Source organism: Chlamydotis macqueenii, chromosome 3, assembly GCF_036417535.1.
Source record: "Chlamydotis macqueenii isolate bChlMac1 chromosome 3, bChlMac1.mat, whole genome shotgun sequence".
Taxonomy (NCBI): Eukaryota; Metazoa; Chordata; class Aves; order Otidiformes; family Otididae; genus Chlamydotis; species Chlamydotis macqueenii.
In genome coordinates this window covers 63,767,316-63,790,355 of record NC_141558.1, presented here as the reverse complement: position 1 = coordinate 63,790,355, position 23,040 = coordinate 63,767,316, and the positions used below count along the sequence as shown (strand labels likewise).

At 44.1% G+C, this 23,040-nt stretch overlaps 1 protein-coding gene across 1 annotated transcript in view; it reads left to right on the top strand.

The window, feature by feature from the left end:
* The first annotated feature begins 718 nt into the window (after positions 1-718).
* The window catches only part of NHSL1 (NHS like 1), a 180,210-nt gene continuing 157,888 nt past the window's right edge, over positions 719-23,040 (top strand). Inside the window, exon 1 of the mRNA XM_086745732.1 lies at positions 719-1,073. Within this exon, the coding sequence (XP_086601858.1) occupies positions 719-1,073 (355 nt within the window). The remainder of the gene's footprint in view (positions 1,074-23,040) is intronic.

Here is a 23,040-nt window from a genome sequence, read left to right as displayed (position 1 = left end):
TTTTCTTTTCCCAGGTTCGTGGAGGCTTTTTTTTTTTTTTTTCCTTTCCCTCCCCTCTCTCCTCCTCTCTTTCCAGCTCTCGCTTTCCGGGTTGGGAGTTTGGTGCGTTGAGAAAAGTGCCTGCAACAGCGCGGGGTTCCCCAGGTGGGGCTGCTCCGGGCTTTTCTCTCCCTTCCTCCTTCTCCTCCTCCTCCCCCCCTCCCGGCTGCCTTTCCTCCTTTGTGGCCGCATCCAGGGCGCCTCAGCCCTCCTCCCGCACTTCCTTCCCACCTCAATCTCCACTTCGGGGACAGAAACCCAGGCTCTTTCCTCTCTCCCGGCCGCCGGGCAGCGCGGCGGGCTCTCCCCGCACTCGCCGTGCTGTTGCGGCCGCCCCTCTCCCCTCCTCTCCCTTCCCCTCCCCTCCCTGCTCCCCTCCCCTCGGGGCCGCTCCCGCACATGGGCGCCGTGCGGGGCTCCCCCTCCGCCGAGGCGGCGGCAGCAGCGGCTCCCCCCCGGCCCCGGAGCGCGTAGCCCGCCCGCCCCTATTCATTTGTTGTTGTTCTCCTCCCTCCCTCCCTCTCCTCTTTCTGAACTTTTGTCACTGCGGCCGCTGTGCCGATGAAGACTTTTCGCGCCGGGGACGCCTAGCTTCTCCGTGTGTCCCCCCCCCCCCACCGCATCCAGCCCCGCCACCGTGCCCTGCGCTGCCCTCCTCCTTCCCCCCTCCCCGGCCGCGATGCCGTTCCCCTTGCGGACCCTGGAGCCGCTGAAGCTGTGCAGGTTGGAGGAGGCCGGCGGGGAGGGCGCGGAGCGGGGCGGCCCGGCGCCCAGGGAGCACGGCGGGGCGGCGGGGGGCGGCGGGCGCCGCCGAGGCGCGGTGCCGCTCTTCGGGGCGCTGGAGCAGGTCAGCTCGTACGCCCTGGTCTCGCTGCTGATGCAGCTCTCCGACCTCTCCCGCTGCGCCGGCGACATCTTCGGCGGGATCCTCAGCGAGGCGGACTCCCTCTGCCACCGCAACGCCCGGCTCCAGCGCCGCCTCGGCGCCCTGGAAGCGCTCCTTGCCCGCCTCGACCACCGCAAAGTCAAGATCCGTGAGTGTGACCCGGGCCCGGGGCGAGGGCGGTGGGGTGGGGGACACACACTCGGGTGGCGGGGCGGTGTGCGCGGCAGGCTTTATGTATTTGTTTAAAAGAGGGAAACTTCAGCTCCCCCCGCGCCCCCACTCGCCCTTCCCGCGTTCGGGTGGCGGCTCCTCCCGGGGCCCCGCCGCTGGCCGCGGCGCTGCCCGTCCCCCTCCTGCCGACCCCCGGCCCTAGGCTGAGTCCGGGCCCCGGCTGCAGAGGGGGTGTCCGCCTTCCCTGGCAGAAATCTCGCTTCAGCGGGGAGAGGCTGGCCGGGGCGGGGAGGAGCGGCCGGCTGTCAGCGCTTCCAGCGCGGGGAGGGTTTTTTTTTTTTTTGCGGGGGGACGAAGCGGGTAGCGAGGTGATCCCCAGGGAGGGCCGGGTGGGTTGGTTTGTCTGTTTGTGCCGGGTGTGCGCTGGACTTTCGGATCGGCCGGGCTGCCGACAGTTCAGCCCGCATGCCTGATTAATTCTTTTGTACGGGCATGGGAAGACCTCGGTAAATAGAAACAGGGATAAGCTTTGCGGCTGGTTTTGTGTCTCCGGCTTCTCCCCAGCTTCTGTTCTGCGCACAGAACTGATCCCAAGTGTGTGTTTGCAACTCCATGCAGAGCACCGGCAGTAAGATCCAGATTCGCCCCCGGATTCCTAAGTAGTGGCGTCTGGGGAGCTTCTGCTCAAGTTTCTGTAAACTGGTCCTTAGAAGCCACTAACTGTGCCGCTATGCAGAGCTCTAGGAAAAGTTTCTCCAGCTCTGGAGACGGGATCCTGTAAAAATTGTATCTGCCACACGGAGTTTCATTCGTGCTAGCTCCCCACAGACTTAAATGAAAGATGGCTTGCAACACTGCCTGAGCTTTCTCAATGTGCTGGAAACGTTCAGGAATCCCAAGAACTGTGTTGCAACTTCTGTGGCAGCTACGTGAGGTATAAGCCTAGCCTAGATAGCATCGCTGCCCGGGGACCACCGAGAGCTTTCTTGTAAATGAAAGTAGGGAGCCTGCTTTGCATCTGCCATACTTGTGACCAAAATTGATAAGGAAGGCCCTTCACAGAGAAGGTTCAAAGAGTACGAACCCTGTATGGGTCACTTAACTCCTTTGACTGCAGAATTACTCTTTATGGTATACCTCAGTATGCGGTTCCTCCAAAGGAGGAAACCATCGTCACCCTCACCAAAAGGCTATTTCTGTGGTTTGTAAGTGTTAGGCTAAATCCCTGCAATAACCAGTTGGACTTTTTCAGTGCTTTGTAACTGCTGGACAAACTTAAGGAGCTTTTCTTCCTCACCAAGATAGGTATATCTCTTTCTGCCAATATAGTTATATTAGTTTGTCACGGCGTGGTGCCGTCAGGCTTGGCAGGAGAATGTTTGGGTACTGGGGACACCTGCAGTATGGGGATATAATACATTGTTGCCCTGATAGGCAACAGCGTTTATTTATCTTTATTTTAAATAGGGAGCTAATTATTACTGCACACTGACGCAACACAGCTAAAGGGAAGGGTGAAGCGAGGTGCACAGTGCTGCACTGTGCAAACCCTGACATCTTACGTGTGTCAGATGTCTAGTTATTGCGCTCTCCCTGGGTCATCGCTTTGCACAAGTTGCGTGTTTACTACTTTTTTTTTTTTTTTATTACAACACAGTTCTTTGAGCTAAGCCTGTTATTGCTTTTAATTTGCTGGTCTTTGCTCTTGTCATTGCAATTCCCAAAACTGAACGCAGTCCTTATGTTTGGCTTTCTCCATTTGATTTTAAATTCTTTAGTAAACGGCGTTTCTGCTGTGAAATTTATTTTTGCTATTTAACAACTGCATTGCTGCTGCTAGTATTTACTTTTCAAAGATCTCATTTATTAAAGTAAATGAGAATTATTGATTATTTCTTCCTAAAATATATATATTTAATTTTATTAAATACGGCCTTCTTGTAAAGGAAGATGATTTTATTTGCGTATTGGCCGCAAGGAGCTGATGTGTAGGCTGAGCATACTGACGTGAAGTTGTGCATAAAGACACGTCGACTCTCTTCTTATATGCTTTCTATGTATTGCGGTCTGGCCAAGGACATCAGGCAGGTTGCTCAGTTATAGTTAGCATCATGACAGTTTCTACAATGCCAGCCGTCGAGGCTTGTCTGCAACTTTAACTTTGTTGCTGACATTGAAGGGAAATATCTGCAAAACAAAGAGAATGGTTTAATAGTGCTGGCTTTGCGGGGAAAAACGACAAGGGGGATTTTTTTTTTCCCTATTTTTGAAGATCCAGCAGCTTCATGGAGAAAGCTGTTTGGTAGTGTGGGACTGTAAGAACAACAAGGATTGTAAACAAATTTAATTGCTTTCCTATTTACTAGATGCTTATTGCTCCTAAACTTTTTCTTGTGGGGAAAACATTGTAGACTACTGTATCTCCTGTGGTGCGCAGCAGATGCAGTATGACGTTGCATCAGATGACTTAAGTATTTTGCTCTGGCTTTCAGGATGAGGGAATGGGACATTGTACACCTGCTTTTCGAATCATGGGTAATTTCTGCTTGACTAAATGGCTTTTGTTCTCTTTGTGGGGCCCAGACAATAATTTCCTCTTGGAAGTGAAGGTCCCAGGGTGACTTCTGTGATCCCAGCAAGATCTTATCTGGGAAGGACCAGAAGAGGACTATCAAACTTCAAGTCTGGGTCACAACCACTTCTTGGGAAGTAGCTGCAGACTGGCAGCTGGTATAAGCTACGCTATGTATGTCCCTGGTGCTTGGGAAAGTACATACTTTGAAGTTGTGAGGGGTTTTTCTTCTGTGTACTATCATCATTTTGTTTCAAAGCAAGGTTTCCATGTAGCATCCTTCAGATAACAGGGGTCGCTTTGTGTTTGTTCCTCACTGAGCATGGGTGGGGGTGTGAAGGAGGGAAAGCAGGCAGAACAAAGCCCTTTGTCTTCAGTCACTGGTTCTTTACGGCCATGGACTGTGCTTGCCTGTCTGGCTGTACGGTGCGTCCTTGTGTCAGTGTGTGTAGGATCCATATGCTCCTAGATGTGCATATTGGAGTATTAGTAGGTAAATGTGTCTTAAATGATCTCTGCTCTTCCTCTTCTGTTACACACTGTTGGTATCCTCTAGCAAACGCATTAGTTCAAGCACATCCATTCATTGCACCACATGCGAAAGAACTTTCTGATGCGGCAAACTGGTCAATGATGTGCTGTGCTGCAGCAGGGGCCATGTCTTTGCAACCCTTGCAAGGGGGAGACTTCCTCATCTACCTAGAGTGGCTGGCCTTCTGCCATGCCCTTCAGTTGGGAGACCTGCTTTCCAAGGGTTTTGTATCTGTGTCCCGCACGCGCTTGGAGAGTTTAGTTTCATGTACTTCAGGATATCAAAGGTAGCTTGCAGCTTTATGAGATCTTAGTGATGGTTGCTTTTTCCAGGGTTCACTACTGATGATGGGGTTCATTGGACTATTTAATCTCTCTGTTTTGGTTTGGCTGTCTTGAACTTTCCATCTGCGGTGGTAGAGAGGCTTCTCTTTATGTCTCCCAACTGCGGAACTTGTGCCTGACTCTGCTTCAGCACAAGGATATTTTTAAGCCCATTTAGTAAAATTCTTTCCTGACACGTAGTTGAGCTTTGCATGATGAGCAGGGTGTTGTGCCATGAGAAGGGACATCAGAATATGATGAGACATGTCCCTATGGGGCACATGACTGGTTTTATGACTCATGGTGGTGGGAGGCAGTAATGGCTCAAGGTGGTTTATGAAATTCAAGTGCAGAGTGCAGTACTCATGACCTTAGTTTAACTGCACTAGCCACCTCTAGGGAGTTAATTAGATTCAGTACTTTTTTTTAAAAACAGTCTTTCATCAGGTTTTCATTAGGCTTGTGTGCGTTGCCGATTTGTGTGATGTTTTGTTGTGCAGCATGCACCTAGCACTAGGTGATGACCTACCATTAGGTGATGTAGTTTTCATAACTTTCAGTTCCTAAACATCAGGGTGGGTGAGTGAGGACAAGTGCCTCTTTGAAGTGATCAGAGCTCATCAAAAGGCATATGGTGGCAGCAGAGAAATCTTGTGTGAATTACAAGGCCAGCTCTTGGGAAACGCTGTGGGGCCTTAAACAGTCATTGTTTTCACAGAGCATGAAGACATTCTTTCCGTTAATATTTGTCTTCTACCATCTGCAGATACTCAAGCAAAAAGGCCAGCCTGGATGAGGCTCTGAGCAACCTGATGTAGCTGGAGATGTCCCTGCTCCTTGCAGGGGGCTTGGACTAGATGACCTTTGAAGGTCCCTTCCAACCCAAACTATTCTATGATTCTAATATTGCTGTTCTTTTCTGTGAACCCTAATAGCTCGACAGACTGGAAGGCTGTCCCTTCCATCTTCTATGCTGTTTATTTTTAGTCTTTCTGAAGAGATGTTTTGAGGTTAACCTAATGACAACTTCTGGTTCAGTTTCTCCAGTAGTAGGACGGGGTTTGGCCAGTTGTGTCTCCTATTCTAACAAGAAGAAACTAATCCTGTGGGAGGGATTAGCGTTGTTGTTGTTGTTTAAAATTGTTTAGTGTTTGGTTTTGAAGGCACAGCATAATCATTTGATGTTCATGCAGAACGTATATACATATGTATGGATTTTTTTCAAGTTTAAGCACCGTAATGAGAGAGAGCTGTGGGGATGGGGAGTATGGCTGTCTATTTGTCTGCGTGATGTAAGGACAATCCAGTTTACACTTCATCTCCTGCTGTTTTGTTTAGTAAGTATTTTCCACTCTTTGTGTGCAAGGCAGTCCTGGAGCACATTTCCTGCTTTAGCCGAACAGGAAGCTTTATTCAGCTTATTCCTAGGGAAACCCCTCCTCCATCCCTAGCCACCAAAAGTGAGCATTATTCAAGACAGTATCAGCAGCAGGCAGGAGATGAATGGGCTGACGGACTTTTTGGGCTTTCTGTATCTTGTGGTGTAAGGAAGGAGCATACAAGATATCTGTCATCTTGTAATAACAAGAAGAAACCTTCTTTAGAAAAAGGTTTAGGAAAAAAACCCAAAACTAAACAAAGCACACCCCACCACAACCAGAAAAAAGACCCAGACCAACCCCCTAAGAAACCCAAAACCAACCACCAAAACCATTATGTGCTCTTGAGGAAGCTTTGGTGAGAAAGGACTGACTTTCCAGGGGAAAATTCTCAATATTTGGGAGCCACAGTTCAGCTATGATACTCTACAGATGCTTCAGATGACTGAGCACAATGGTGCATTTCTCCTCTCTGCTGCTGCGTGTTATGAAGATTCAGCAGGAAAGTTCAAACCATGTTAAACTGTTAATTGCTAACTTCCCCTAGGAAAAAAAAAAAAAAAGAAGAAGAAGAAATTTTCTCTTTTACCCCGTTGTAATTATTCAGATTGCTGGAAAGAAGCAATATAACTCTTGTTTTATTTAGCTAGTGCAAGACTAATTATCTGTGGAAATTCAACCTGATCCAGAGGAGATTTCGTTTGAAATAAGCAGGAAGAAAGTCTGAGTTAGAAAAAGATTTCCCATGGGGACGGTGGGCCAAGTCGCTGTCCTGCTGAGTGGCAAAGCTCCAGCTGAATTCAGTCTGATGAGGGTTTGGCTTGCTGTTTTGAAAACAGTTGACACTCTTTGGCTGAAATGTAGAGCTGCTTTGTACATTGCTCAGAACCTATTATACACCACCTATGAACATTTATTTCCATAGATCTCATGACTGGCTTGATCATTCAGGAAAATGGTGTTTAGGAGAGGTAGTTAATGAACTAAACATATTTGTATTTCATTGTTTTTAATTAGGATCTATTTTGAAGGTTCCTAGATATTTTAGGGTACAATAAAATGTCCTCAGAAGTTTCTCTTCCTATTAGCATTGGCATAGTCTCAGCTTGGTTGAGCGCGAGCTAGTAATCTTGGTCTTGTGGGCTTTTCTCCTAAGCTGCTAATAGGACGTTCCTGTAGAAGAGGCATTTTTTTGGCCATTTTTTTGGAACCTATTAACAAACATAAAACAACACAGTGGAAAGCCACTGAAATTCCTCAAAACCTCCATCCTGGAATTTAAACCAGCCTCTAACTAGTGGAGATTCGGATGAGGCTTTCAAGGGGGATGGGGAGCAGATTATCCTACATGTCCTTAGTGATTCCTGCGCCCTCCTCCGAAGCGTTCGGTGCTGGCTGCCATCAGCCCTGGGATGCTGCGTGTAATGTTGCCAAGGCCAGATTCGCTATGGTAATTCCTGGCCTTTTTCTGTATTTCTGTGTGAAGGAGGGGCAATTTCCCTTTCCTTATCTTTCTTTTTTTCCCCCTGCATCTTTAAATAAATGACAGGATAAACGAGGGCATGTACTTTGGTTCCTGTTGTCAGGAGCGTTAGTGCAGCACAAACAGAAAGGGAGACTGAGAAACAGAAGGAATTAAAAAATGCACATTGAAGGCTTGGCAATTATGCAAAGTCCCAGTTTCTTTTGTAGTCGTAAACCAGCTATCAGCAGGCGAGATCAAAGCTGTCCACCCTAACAGTTAACAAGATCAATTAAACATGGTAATTAAATGTTGTTCTTGCCTGTAGGTTTGATAGGAAACCTGCTGGTTGGATGGCAGTCTCCGGAGAGCCTGGATGACATGCCACTTAAGAGACGAGAAGAAAATATCTTTCTACTTGTGCGATAAGCAGAGATTAACGTGGGTGGACTTTGCGAGTTGTTTGTAGTTATATCGTACTGTGTTTCGGTTGGGCAGGGCTTCTTCTGGCTTCAGGCTGTCATGTTTTTTATTTTCTTTGTCATTTGTGAATTATGGTGTTTCATGTTAGGTTGGGTTTATTTATTTACTTATTGGCCTCTTGTCCTTTAATCAGCATTGTACATATGAGATTTCGTTGCCCTCTGAGAACTACGAGTAGTTAGAATATGAATGTTTCAGGTCCTACTGAAGGTGGTTGACCTTACCTCACGGTGTTGTCTGGAGGCAGGGTAACTACGCCTGCAGTGAGAGCCAGTGCCAAGGAATTGCTTGGCCATTAACTCCTCTTTGTCATTTCCCTGCTGGAGCCACTGGTCTACATGCTTTTTAGGTTAAGGCCTGATTATTTTTTTTTCCTCCTTCTTCTCTTCCTCCTTTTCTTTAGTAGTTTAGGCTCCCCACCCCAGGGATGCTCTGAGCTGCCTCTCCATCTCCAGGCCTGCCTGCTCTGGAGGGTGACAGTTTCAACGTCCGCTCTGCACCTCGCCACCCGTGTTGTGCTGATAAAACTGACCTTGGGCATCTCCCCTTCCTCAAACACAGCGCACTCTGCATGCCTGAGAGCTGGTAGGATTTGGGAGGATGGAGGGGATGGGAGGCAGAGGCAGGAAAGGGTGAAATTTGATGGAGCTTCTGGCTTTCTCGTGACAACCCCTTCTCACCCCTCCGTTCCATACCCCTTGGTGCTAGCCCCAGTGTAAGGCCTTCCCAGCTGGGCTTGCGGCACTGTGGATACCACCGCAGTAACAGTCTTAATCCTGCCCGAATATGTCTCTTTGCTCATTTTAATGCTTCCCTTCCAAACCTGGAGATGTCTATTGCTCTGCTATAGGAGTATAAATTGAGAGCAAAACCATTTACACCATTACAGCAGGGGAAGTGAGAGTATCCAGGTATTTCTTGAAACAAAAAAAAACTCAAAGGAATTAACTTTCATGCATATCTATGGCTGAGTTCTTATAACTTTGGAACTTAGAGGACATTTTAATGTTTTAGTAGGTTTAATTTCCCTAATCTACGTGTGAGCAGCAGCTCTGTTTTAATCTGAAATTTAACATCCTGACAACCAGTAGATCTGTTAAGTTAGTTGATTGGATATTTCTTTTACTGTAATAAGGCTGTAGTCTAACTAAGCAAATTTTGATTAATCTAAGATTGTAATTTTTTAATTAACTTAGCTCCTACTTTTCAGAGATTAGGACTATAACAGATGCCTCCTGAAGTAAATTGAAACTATGGGTGCTGTCTGAAGAATTGAGCCACTTAATGTTTCTACTAGCAATAAACACTAATGTAAATCATAATGGAAAACTGATAAAGTAGATATTTCAACCATACTGAGTAATAGTGACAGTGGTGGTTTTTTATTCTATTTTTTTTTTTCTGGCTGGAAGGCCAAGTAGAAAATAAAAACAAGAGACTTCTCCAGAATGTTCTAAATGGTAATATATTGTACTTGAATGCTCCTCTTTCTCCTTGCCCCTCCCAATTTTTTTTTTCCTTTTTAGTATCAAAACGCTGGCTAGAGAAGAGCTTTCAGCAGCTTTTAAGCAGTGGGATAAATATTGTCGTTCGCTGGCTTACATATATTCTTCTGTGTCTGGTTGTTACATTGGTAAGCTTTCTCAACAGCATGGGTTTGAGTAAGAAAGCAAGCTTAGTCTTTCTCCTGGCAAATGGACATCTGCCTTCTGTTTTCTACTTTGGCGAGTTTTGGCTTTTGGCAACAGACGGAGTTTGCTTACGGGAAGCTCAGCAGGACCCGAGAGTGCTGCTTTATGGGTTATCTCTCCTGGCACCTTTTGTTCCTGTTGCAGGGGAGGAAAGAGCTCCCAAGAGCGCAGTGTTGCCTTTCCCTTCCTATGCGGTATCTGGTGGATGCTGAGTAGCTGAATCTGCTAGAGTGGCTTGAAAAACCAAGGCATGTTTGGCTAATGCAGGATCTGTAAATGTTAAAAAGAAAACCTCAAAATGTTGTTAGCCACGTTGTCCCTAGAGACGCTTAAAACACTTTGAATTGCAAAAAAGCTGCCAACTACTATGAAATGGGAACAACCTCTTACAAAACTTATCTAAAAAGTTCCCTTTTCTTTCGGCTGTGATACTTGGTTTTCAGTTTAGAAGAAAGATAGCAAATGAGCGAAGCTTGATTGATTACACAGCAAGATCCACCCCCCACCCCACTTATTCGGGACACAATGTAAATAAAATCCTTGTTTCTCAAATTTTGAATGATCCAAGAAATTCTGAAAATGAAGTATATAGTTATAGTCTCCTTTATACTATTTTGATTTTTGGTGTTGGAAAGTTAGAGGCCCTGTATTGTGAATTTTAACATCTTAAACAGGAGATAGAACTTAATGAGTTTGTTCTACATGTGGTATGAGGGAGAAAGAGAATAAAAATAATGTAATGTTCATAATATGCCTTGGTGTGTTAGTATAGATGCAGTTTTCTAAAACTTGTTAATTAAACTATTTCCTTGTTCTAGTTAAATAAAAGGTAGTTGCTGTGTGGTTATTCCTGCTAGATGTATTATTTTTTTAATAGTACTTGATATAAGACCAAGGGTATTACAAGGTGGAAGCATATTTATCATAAAAAGTCAGTTTGCACGGCTGAATGCACGGCGTAAGGAACAGTTAGGCTAGGAAACAGAAGAGCGATAATGAGGGAATAGCAGGGTTTTGTACCAGTTGTGTTTGGGAGCTTGATGGAAGGCAAGATACAGGAAACTGGTACAGCAGCTGATCTCCACGGGACCAACACCCTTCCTCCTATCTCTGGCAGCTGCCCTCGTAGTGGGGAATGTGTGCGGTCCTGTTGGGCAGGCTGGGACAGCCTGAGCCCCGCGGGGAGGAGTCCCGCGGAGGTTGGGCGGGGGGGCCCTGACCCCGTCAGGTTGCAGCTGGGCTCGGCCCTGCATGTGCAACGTGTGCCAAAGTGGCTCTGCCTCCATGCTGACCGAAATCCCGGGTAGGGCTTTGCTTCAACCTGAGGAGCCAGGCATGATCTTCATAAGGGTGGCTTAAATGTAAATAGATTATTAGAGTGGATTTTGAATTTACAGTTGCAGTTATAATTGTACAATGACTATATTGTAAAATAGATGGAATTGTACTCTATAATTGTGATCTTTAAGCTCAGGAAAGATAGGAAGGCTGGAGAAAATTAGATGAGGGTGGGCCCGTTCCCTTGCCCTGCCTTGTCCTGGTGGTCAGCAGTCGGACGGGGCTGCCCTTCAGCAAGGAGTCCCCTGCATGGGGAGGAGGGAGGCTGTGCTTGCTTATCCTGAAGGAAGGTTGTCGTTGCACTTGTGATCACAAATTTCCTCAAAGCATTAGAAAGCTTATTTAGCACAGCCGCAATACAGATGTAACTGTGAGCATAAGGCTCTTTGCCCCGAGAGAGTCTAGTCTTAACACATACAAGTCAAGCTGGAAGATGGCAATTTAATTACGTGTGGTTTAAAAGGATCTGTGTTGAAGAACCCAAAGTTTCGCAATAGTTATGGGCCTTCCTGTGGTCTAGAGGAAGAGCAGGTAATTAGAAATTCACGGAGTGCTTGCCTGAGGCAAAGAATGCCACAAAAACATAGAGCTCTTGGTGTTTTTCAGTTTATGATATTAGAAAAGCCTCTGTTTGTTCCATATCTGTTACAGAGACATTGTGTCTACTTGATGGTAATGAAGACCAAAACCATCTGCAGTACTTATTATCTTGCCTGCTCCCACTCATTGCTGAGTTTGGCTCGAATTCTGTAATTTCTGATGTTCCCTCTGAAGAGCATGGTATGTGCTCTTCAAGATGTGTTGTTTTGACCCTGTTGCTCTAACAGAGCATGCTTTCCTCTCCCACCCCTTATCCCAACACACAAAATACAGTAGCTTTTTCCTTACAAACCCTTTTCGTTATTTTTAGTAACCTTGCTGGCAAATTGTGAAACTGGCTGCAGTCTGGAATAGCTACAGCTTGTAAAGGGTAGGATGAAGAGTGGGTGATTTAGGATTGTACATAGAGATAATGTGCTGCAGGTTAACACATCAAATATTTAAATGATTTAAATGCATTGTGTAGTGCAACTGGTAGAAAAATGAATTAGGTCACGATAGACGAAAGCTTGTCTTCATCTGAGCTCCTGTCAGCGTGGCACATTTGTGCTCCGTTGGCTTTATCCCTAGTTATGTCTATGCACGTGCAGTATTTCTAACTTAGATTATTATTAGTGGCTTATAAAAATAAAATGTGGATAAACTTAATTCCAAACGCAAATGAAAGCGTGGGTATATTTCTAGTAGAAGTTTGAACTTACCAGGGAGACCCCCAGAATATCTGAGCATTTAACAGAAATAGCAAAATGGAAAAGTGACTCACTGGTAAAAGGCAGATACCACCAAATAGCAGGCTTTAGTATGAACTCTGTAGGTAAACGCTGAAGTGACCAGAGCCTTTCTCATCACCCAGCCTGACAGTCCTGCGTGATCTCAGTTAACAGGAGAGCACAGTCTCCACTTACAGGGTGTTATAAAAGACACTTGAACTGCATGCCGTTTGCTGCAGTACCTTTTGTGATTTCTCCTCCTGCCTCATGGCTGTTGTTGAAGCTGTGACTGTGTCAGTTTGAATGGAATTAAACTTTTCAAGGAAAAGTTCTTGAGTCTGCTGGAGCAGTCACCAAAGATCATGTATTGAGAGATTTGCAACCGAAAGGGTAAACACTCTTTTCCTGGTCATTGAAATCACAGAATCCCATATGTGGGACAGCATCTCCAGAGATCATAGAATCACAGAATAGTTTGGATTGGAAGGAACTCAACCCCACTGCAAGGAGCAGAGACATCTTCCACTAGATCAGGTTGCTCAGAGCCCCGTCCAACCTGGCCTTGAACATTTCCAGGGATGGGACATCCAGAGGGCAACCCGTTCCAGTGCTTCACCGCCCTCATTGTAAAAATTTTTTTCCTTTTATCCAGTCTGAATCTACTCTCTTTTAATTTAAAACCATTACCCCTTTCCTACCACTACAAGCCCTATTAAAAAGTCTCTATTTTTTCTTATAAAAGCCCTTGAGATATTGAAAAGCTGCTATAAGGTCTCTCCGGAGCCTTCTCTTCTCCAGACTGAACAGCCCCAGCTCTCTCAGCCTGTCCTCACAGGAGAGGTGTTCTGGCTCTCCGATCATTTTTGTGGCCCTCCTCTGCACTTGCTCCAACAGGCCTGTGTCCTTCTTTTGTTGGGGGCTCCAGAGCTGGCCGCAGTACTCCAAGTGGGATCTCTGGCCAGGAGAGTAGAGGGGGAGAATCACCTCTCTCCACCTGCTGGCCCTGCTTTTTTGATACAGCCCAGGATACGGCTGGCTTTCTGGGCTGCAAGTGCACATTGACCTCTCATGTCCACCTTTTCATTCACCAATACTTCCAAGTCCTTGGCTAGGCTGCTCTCAATTCCTTCATTTCCCAGCCTGTATTGATACTGGTTGTTGTCCTGACCCGGGTGCAGGACCTTGCCCTTGTTGAACCTCATGAGGTTCACATGGGCCCACTTCTCAAGTTTATACAAGTCCCTCTGGATAGCATCCCTTCCCTCCAGTGTGTTGACTGCACCACTCACTTGGTGTCATACACAAATTTGCTGAGGGTGTACTTGTTCCCCTTGTCTGTGTCACTGATGAAGATATTAAACAGTACTGGTCCCAATATGGAATACCACTCATCACTGATCTCCATTGCGAGATTGAGCCATTGACTGCTACTCTCTGGGTGCAACCATATAATCAAACCCTCTACTCGGAGTAGGCTCAGCTTGAGTGGGGTGCCTCAGGCATTGTCCAGTTGGGTTTTGAAGATCTCCAAGGATGAAGCATCCACAACCTTCCTGGACAACCTGTGCCAGTGTTTCACTGCCTTCACAGTAAAGAAGTTTTCCCTTACGTTTAAATGGAATTTCTTGTATTTCTGTTTTTGCACATTGCCTCTTGTCAAAGCATTATAAGCAGGAACACTAATATACTCTTCTTACTGGAAGGTTGTCCAAGAGGAGTGCTAATTTGCACCCAAGATGGACAACCTGATCAAGAGAGCCAGGGTACTCTGTGGCCTTAGGTAAATGTCTTAGCACATTTACCTGAAAAAGGATGGGTAAAGGAGGGTGTTAGTTAATCAAGTAACAAAGCTGGCAGCCAAAAATAATATTTTAAAATTATAATTATTATTTTTTTAAATGTCCCTTATTTTTTTAATGTTCTTTATTTTTATTTATGATTATTTACTTGAGAACTTCTGACCTTGCAGTGCTTCTTTGGAAGAGCTTGAATACTCTCAATAAAAACACCTGCTGCTTCTGCTGAAAGGCAAGGTAATAATCTTGATCTCAGAAAGATGGAAACTATCTCCAGTGGAGATAGTGGAAGCTGTTTCCAGTGTCTCACCTTACAGATAATGTCAGCAATGCCTCTTACAGAGTGAAAAGCATTCAGTGTTTGCAGGAGGAGTCCTGAACAACCCTTCCTCATGCTTAAGAATTTCAGTAGTGGCTTCTTTTTGAAATTCTGACAAAGGTTCTTGGCTAGTTTTTTGGAAACTGTCTAGGATCTAGGTTATATTAATACAATACCTTTTTTTTTTTTTTTTTTGCTTGTTGAAGGAAACTTTATTAAGCAGGTTAGAAAAGATATGATACAGTTCTGTTCTTCGTCTTGCTTGGGGCGAGCAAGGGAACTCTGATGAGAATTATGGGAAACACCTTTTTCATCATCCACAGCAGCAGTTGATCAAATAAAGTAGTCCCTTGATATCCTGAGTTGCTGCTAATTAAACACATTTTCCTATCCATCCTGTAAGTAAGCACCCTTTTAGGCTGAGTTAATTGCCAGGACTTTTCATGTGTGATAATGCTTTAAATGAAACTTGTGATTTAAGGGCTAAATAAAAGCTATCGGAGAGAAATAACTTATTTTAAAATGTTTTTGTTAGCTTGCAGGATTATCTGGTATTTTACATAACCTATTACTTACATACACGGATGGCAAACTACTATTATACATTCATTTTTTTTTTCCAATGAAAGTTCATAAACTCTTGTTAAAGTGTCCAAATTCACATGGAAGAAGCCAAACTGGCATTCGAAAAAGCTATATTTAAAGCTCTTGGCAGGACTTTTCCCATATGAAAGATGTTATGTGTAAGCTCTTGGAATAAAACTTGAAAAAGTTTTGAGATGACTATTCTAAAGACTACCAGATCATACTGAAATGAAGAGCTTTAAATACTAGATCATGGTTTTGTGTCAGAGTTCTCTTGTCTTACACGGTCTTTGCATTGTACATGTAAATTGATTTTTGTTACAGCACCTCTGGGAAATATCCACTGGATAAGCTTGTAATTTCAGGTATTTGGCACCTCTGTTGCTTTCTGCTGTGGAACCTTGCAAAAATGGGGTTCACTGAAAAGTCTGGCCTTAAGTATTTGAACATAATGAATGAGCTATTTTTTTTCCCCCCTATTGTGTTTCTAAGGAGAATAGTTATAGTCTGTGGAATACATCCTGTTTTCTCTGCTGCTATGAAGCCCTTGCTTTTTATTTGTAATACCTACTATTTTTCTTCTTTGTTAAGGCTGCCCACATCTGACCCACGACTTCTTAAAGCCAAAGGCTAATAGAGACGTGTTCCTTTGTTTTTTTACCAGAGAGGAAAAGGTTGGGTTTTTTTAACCAGTTAGTTTTCCCTGTGGTCTTTTCAATCAAACCGCATGCGCGTGTGTGTGCGCGTGCGCGTGTGTGTCTGTCTCTCTCTCAAAACAAACAAACAAAAAAACCCAACCAACCTCCAAAACCCCCAACAACAACAACAAAAAATAAATAAAAAGCCCCGACCAGGTGAAAACAACTGATTGGTTTTGTCCAAACTGTAAGAAAACCAAAGTAGTAAAAGCATTGTATCCTAAATGCATATACTCAGATTTGTTTTTTCTAATCTGTATCATAAGTACTGTAGATCAAGAACCTGATCCATACTAATTTTTAAGTTTATTATATTCCTTGATATATATTTTAATATAAGTAGATTCTGTAGCTAAAATTTATTTTTGGCTGTTTCTTGTTTGCGTTTAAGGTCAAGAAGGCACAGAGGGGTGAAAGTCTGGGTTGACTTAGGATTTGCATTTTCCAACATCAGTTTTGACCTTGAGTTGCTAAGTATGAACTTGGAACAAAAGAGCTTTACAGAAGTGGTTGATGGATGGGTTGTAACATGGAAGTTTCCCTCCCCCATGCTCACATGCTCAGAGCGCAGTGCGTCGTTAGACTGAAGCACTGTCTTTGTAGGGAAGAGCCCACTTGCTTCAGTAGTAAAAACGCTGAGGCTGGCACTTTGGGAGTGTGTTTATAATAATGAAGATGTAGGAGAGAGAGAAAAAGTGAAAAGGGTGTAGGTAAGTTTGGGTTTTTTTTTTTCTTCTGGGCGGAGGATATCCCCTGTATTTCCTAATGAGGTAGTTGTTTTAGATGAACATTTTGCCTATCTGTTGCATAGGAAATGCTATTATCTTCCTTTTATCCTCTCTCAGCAAACAGCTTGCTTTGTGTGTGGATTGTGGTACAGTTTTTTTAAATTACTTTTTTAATTAAATAATCTTTTTGAATCCTGTTCCCATCCAGCTTTTCCCCCGTTTATTTCAGTAGCTCTAGCTATCGCAGGTTCATGTTTCAGCAAAATTGCTGAGATTATTCCTCATTCTTCTTCACTGAAATGCTGTAAAAACAGAGAGGGGGTTGTTGTGGGAAGAGCGGGAATTACCAGCTGTGGAAGTAGCAGCCTGAACGATGGTATGTCCAGGAATGCTCTGGAAACTGGATTTTGCAATATTGAAAGTGAGTTCCTCCTAACTAAGGATTGCCCTTGAGTTTTTAAGCAAGCTCTGTTGATATTCAGTAATCAGTCAGCGTGGTGTAAGAGTAGGATGGCTGTAGAGTGGCAGTGGGGCGAGCAGTGCTGCATCGGGCTGGCACTGTGGCTCCCAGCTGGGCTTCTGCCAGCGATCTGGAGTGTCCAGAGATCAGAAGGTGGGGGAATGTGGCTACCTGTGCCGTCATATCCAGTTGATGTCTCCTTTGCATTTAATTAATTAACCTGTGTTGCTGCGGATGGAAAAGGTAAAGTGGTTGCAAGACCAGATGGCACAAATGGAAAGGGATGGACTGAAAGGAAACAAAATTATCACCAGGCAGGCATCAGTCCCATTGCACTAGAGAAGTTCTGTCCTCTGCATCCATCCATCTTGCAGTCAAGTTAGATTCTCATGTGTGTTGTCTTACTGTTCCTAGTGGGAGTTTTGTTTGTATGTGAAACAAAAATAAACAGATGAAGGGGAGGACTAAAAGTGTCACTTGTTTTGATGGAGTTTTTAAGGGGAAAAAAAAGAATGTGAAAAATTAAAAAAAAAAAAATTCTGTGGATGAAATCCGTTATGTACTACTGATGCTTAGAGTGCTTGCAATTGCCAGCATCCCTGTGACACCTCTACTGATGACCAGCGCTCTTGTACTGTACTGTAAACTTGCAAGATCCCCTCTACTATGATTTAAGGCTTGCCTGAAGGTTAGAGATCTTCTTCCTCTGCAAGTCTTGCAGAGACATATCTTGATTTTGGAAACTGGAGATACTCTTACTGAATCTGTGAATGCAGAAGAATGGACTGCTGCACAGAGAACCGGGAAACCTCTGTGTGAAAATACCACCACCACCACCAAAAAAAAAAATCCTTACATGGAAGAGCAACATCCCTTCTTTGAAGGCTGGTGTTTCAAAGTGAGCCACAGACGTAGCTTTTGTGATATGGCCATAGCTATAGCTAAAACACATTGTCACTCATAGATGTCAGAAGGGCTTTGGGGATGTCAGAATTCCCATTTTACAGTTAAGACAAAGAAAATTAAGAAAGGTTAAGTGGCACATCCAAATAAGTGAGTATCAGAGCCTGCATCTCAATCCTGGTGAAACAAGATATCCCAATGGATCAAGCTGCTCTCCAATTTGTAGGCTGCACAGGCTTGACCTGGCTGGCATTGGCTTGCCTTCTCTTGAGCTACACTTTGATCAGTTTGGCTTTGATGGATAGGGCATCAGTGGCCAAACCTATCCACCAGATCTGAGGAGGAAAGGGAGTAGGAGTGCCTGGTATTTTGCAGACTTGGGCTGATTGTGACGATTAAGATGACTTTAATGATAAAAGAAAATAATTAAATTATTCCCTGTAACAGTCCATAGTCTTTAAATACCAGACATTGCTTTTCACCCCAGCATTGTATGAAATTAGTATTTTTATTACCATTATAGAATCATAGAATCATAGAATAGTTAGAGTTGGAAGGGACCTTCAACGGTCATCTAGTCCAACCCCCATGCAAGAAGCAGGGACATCCCTGACTAGATCAGGTTGCTCAGAGCCTCGTCCAGCCTGGCCTTGAACGTTGCCAGGGATGGGGCATCCACCACCTCTCTGGGCAACCTGTTCCAGTGCTCTACAACTCTCATTGTAAAAAATTTTTTTCTCATATCTAATCTAAACCTACCTCCTTCTAATTTAAACCCATTACCCCTTGTTCTATCACAACAGGCCCTACTGAACAGCTTCTCCCCATCTTTCCTGTAGGCCCCCTTGAGGTATTGGAAGACCGCTATCAGGTCTCCCCGGAGCCTCCTGTTCTCCAGGCTGAACAGCCCCAACTCTCTCAGCCTGTCCTCATAGGAGAGGTGCTCCAGCCCTCTAATCATCTTTGTGGCCCTCCTCTGGACCCTTTCCAACTGGTCCATGTCCTTCTTGTGTTGGGGACTCCAGAACTGGACGCAGTACTCCAGGTGGGGTCTCACCAGGGCAGAGTAGAGGGGCAGAAATGTTTCATTTTGGTGGACTAGGAAAATCACCACAAAAGTTCCTTCTCTAATGATCAATATTGCAGTAGTCCAAAGGTGTCTTGAATTTCTTGTTCACCTGCTCGGCTGTGTGCGTGCCCAGAGACGCTCTCTGTAACACTGTGGTTGATGCTGGCTCCTTCAAACCTGGCTTGCACTGGCAGTCTTCTTGCTGATCTGTTGGTAATGCCTGGGCTGAAATCTTTCCTTCTGCTTCAACAATCCTCAAAAGCCTTCCTCCAAAATTACCACTTTGATTAATTCTAACAAGCCCTTGCAAACAAATCAAGGATGTTTTTACTACACAAATTGGTAAAGGATTATAATGTACACATATGTACCTGAATTACTTCATCAGGCATGTCTGAGGATTTATCTGGAAAGGGTCAAATGCTTTTTGACTCTGGTTAAGTAAATTTCATAAGAGGGGGGTGTGTGATATCCCCAGTGATTAACTGCTCTCAAATACTTATCCCAGCTGAGTTATGTAATACAAATCTCTGACAGATTCCCAATAAAAAGTTTGTGAATGGAAGATGTGAACGTCTGCAGTGGCTTTTAAAATGTTAGATGTGGAAAGTGCCAATGGCAAAAATATTTTACATTGCTTCTAAGGTAAAGATACGGTCTAGAATTTTTTAGGGCTTGGAGTTTAACTCCCACTGATTTAAAAATTTGAGGCTTTGCTATAAGTTGTTCCTCATGCTTCTGGCAGAACGAAAGTTGAGTGTATTTAAAGCAATTAGATTAAGGCTAAGAACTGAAAAATACCAAACTGAAAGGTGTGTGCCTAATTCCAACAGCCGCATGTGAAAATCTGCTATAATACACTTCAGATGGTATGATTGATAGTATTTCAGATGGTATTTCGTAGTACCCCCATAAGGACATTCTTTTTTGGCAGCAGGATCATGAACACTTTTTCTTGGTTACACGGGGTCCTAAATTTTTCAGAGCGCTTTTGCTGGCGACCAGGAAACTGGAAATGGACAAACACTTGCTGAAAAAAATCTTTAAAATACTATATATCTAAGCTGATCGTGTGTATAGAAATAAGAATTTTCAGTATGGATAGAAAATTCAAAAAGTCAGGAGCTTTCTTTGGGGTGGGTTGAAAATGGAGGTTGCAAGGATGTAGCCTTTCTGAGGCGTCTGGAGGCAGGAGGGAGTTCCCTCTTGTGCCGGAGTGCCATGATTTGCGTTGGCTTGGGAGCCCTGTGCCTGCTGCATGTAGGGTATGGGTAAAATGAACAGTTTCTCTACTTAGGCATAAAGAAAATGCAGTAAAACATTCATTGTGGTAAAGGAGAGCATACCTGAGCACATGCAAGAGAGAGATCTCCAGTCCAAATAGGCAGACAGCCTGTGCTTATCTTGCCTGTGTTGCTTGCACTCACTGCTACCTCAAAACCAGCTTTGAATGATGAGGCTGCCGATGTGCTCACATTTCTCCGTGCAACGTGCACTACCGCAGTCACATTCCCTTGTGCTGGGCTCGATTTGTCCATCGTTGCCCAAGGCTGCCCTTCCTGTTGTAGGGGAAGATGGATCTTTTGAAATGCTCCAGCTGGTCACTAGTAGCTTCTCGCTGTAGTGTTTTACTTGGTCCATACCAGAACCTGACGGTTGGATATGCAGGAGGAGTACAAAGAAATGAGAAGGAAAATGCAAGCCACGAAGTGGTAGGCGTTCCACCAGCCTCGAGCTCAGTCTGTCTTGGTGTGCTTGTACACAAAAAAAAAGCAGAAGTGATCCAAAGGAAGCCTCCCTGTCACTCCACAGAAGGCTAGGCCAAATCACTGTCTGGCCCGGAGGTGGTGCAGGACACGTGTGGGGCACCTTGCAGCTCCTGATGAGCAAATGTGGGGGATGATTTGAGCAAGCGTGGCCAAACGCTGCCATGTAAGGCTGCTGCCAGTTAACATGGGTTAAAGCAGCCCCTGGTTTAGGTGGCACTCAAGAGAAAAACTTCAAAGGGGAGCCAGCTCTGGTACTTTGTGGGCCAGCCCTCCATCGCTGTAGGACCACTCGGTGTTTGCAGTACCTCCTTCCACCTCTTCAAGGCCAGTGGCAACATTTTGAAAAAGTATCCGATTCCAAAATAAATGTGCACACACAGATTTACTGAGAATTTAACAGAAAGCGTGAAATGAAAACAGGTTTAGTTATTTTGGTGTAAGTTGGTACATAGTTCAACTCTCTGTAACCACTCCCAAAGGATATAATAAATACTGAAGTGTTTAAATATAAGGCTTCATATTTTCTTTAATAAATGGTTTTGAGTACAGTGAGCTGAACTATTGTTAACTCTGTAGAGGGGTTAACGGTACGAGTACATTTTCAGGATTTTTGTTCAGCTTATGGGTTAGTAGTCCACTGTTTGGAGAAAAAAAAAAGTCCCCATCTGTTTATAAACACTTTAAAATAGATTTTTTTTTTTAATTGAAAACTATTAGATAGTCATCTGTTGTCTTAAGATTAGATCTATAGTGGTGATATTTTTAGAGTTTCTTTAAAAAAAAAAAAACAACACCAAAACTTTTCCTGCTTTCCTCACAGTCCTTAAAATAAAGCACACTGTACTCTCTCCCAGCCCCCGCCTCCTCCAAAAGAAAATACTTTAAAACATTATTTTTAGCTCAAAAGTAATTCAGAAATTACAGGTTGAGTTTTATTAACCTCCTTCCCAGCCCCCTGCTACCTATCAGCATGTGTGGCCTGTTCTCCTATATAGAGTCATTCACATTATTGCCAGCTGAGATCTGTTCTGGGTAATGTAATTCCCCAAAGTGATGCTTTTTTTTAATTTCTGAAATGGTGAATGTCTCAGCACCATGTGTTTATGATGATAGTGATATTTTCGGCCATAACAGGGTTACTCTAATTTACACGCATGGAACAACACTCGTCATTTGTCATCTTTTGAGGCATTCAGTCTTATTCTTGCAATAATTAAAGTTCAGCTGAGTAATTATGAAGAGTAGCCAAGCTTGTCCATGCTTTACGTTATGTTTGCTTGTTTTTATGGTTGCAACTTACGGTTTTGACAACGAAACCCTGAAGCAGAAGTGGCAAACAAGCCCCAGTTGGCATATTTGTGAGGTTAGCTAAGCAGCAGAGAAAACTGTGACAGCTATCGAGTAGTGGGAGTAGCATCTAAAGTGGGTTAGGGTTGTTGAAGCCATACATTGTGTTCATTCATACGTGGCAGTTCCTCCATATCCTGCGCATAGTTCTGTTCATTTGTTTATGCTGGAGGAAATAAATTACATTTTGAAGACCAGCAGAGCTTCAGAAGTTATTTACTCACAAGCTTTATTTGCAATAGAAAAGGCACAAGTTTTTATGAACAAACTGTAATGAATCTGTCCGATATATATATATCACTGGTCAATATCAGATGTCTAGTACTGATTTTTTTAAATCAGTTTTACTAATTGTAGTGAATATTCTTATGTTTTTGGCAAAGTTATTATTGTAAGTATTTACAATTCTTAAATCCTAGAGATGACACCTAAAACACCTGAGTGGTTCTGATTTGTTTTATCTCAGCACCCCCAAGTCCCGCTCGATACGGACCACTGTGTTCCATTTTACAGCGGGGAATACGGGTGGAGATTGGCTTGCTCATCCCCTTCCCTCGCTTACGGGATGAGGAGTGTACAGCTCATCTGACTGTAACTGGAAAAAACTGCTGAACTTTCATCTGTTAATTACCCATCCACTGAAGACTGCACTGCTGTAGCATCTGTTAGGCATTATATCTTGTGTAAAAAGAAGCCGGCAGGAAAAATATAGGAGGGAGAAGAACAGTGAGGTATCGGTTTAGAGCAGAGAATTGCTAACAAATGTGCTATTTCTGGTTTATTTGCTGCCATGGAAGCCTTGTACCTTCATACAAATAATATAACTGTCTTTCATCACCTGTTAAATTAAGTCTGTGCCTGCTGCTTGCAGGTGCTTTGATTATTTTTAGTTTATGCATATATTGGTAGAAAGCTTTGAAAACTCTTGGGTTTGCTTTTTCTTTCCTCTGCCTGTGATGTTGTATTTCTTTGTTGGTTTTTTTTTCCAGCTGTGGTTGCTATCAAGCTTTTCTCTAGATGGCTTTTCACTTTACTTTCTAAGGCACAGCAGCACAGGGAGGATCTGTCAATGCAGAAGCTGGAGCCTGCATCGCAAGGCTGTGGAGGGCAGCACCAGCTGCTCTTGGGCACAAGCTCGAGAGTTGTCACGACACCAGCGTGAGCAGCTTCTCTTGGGCTG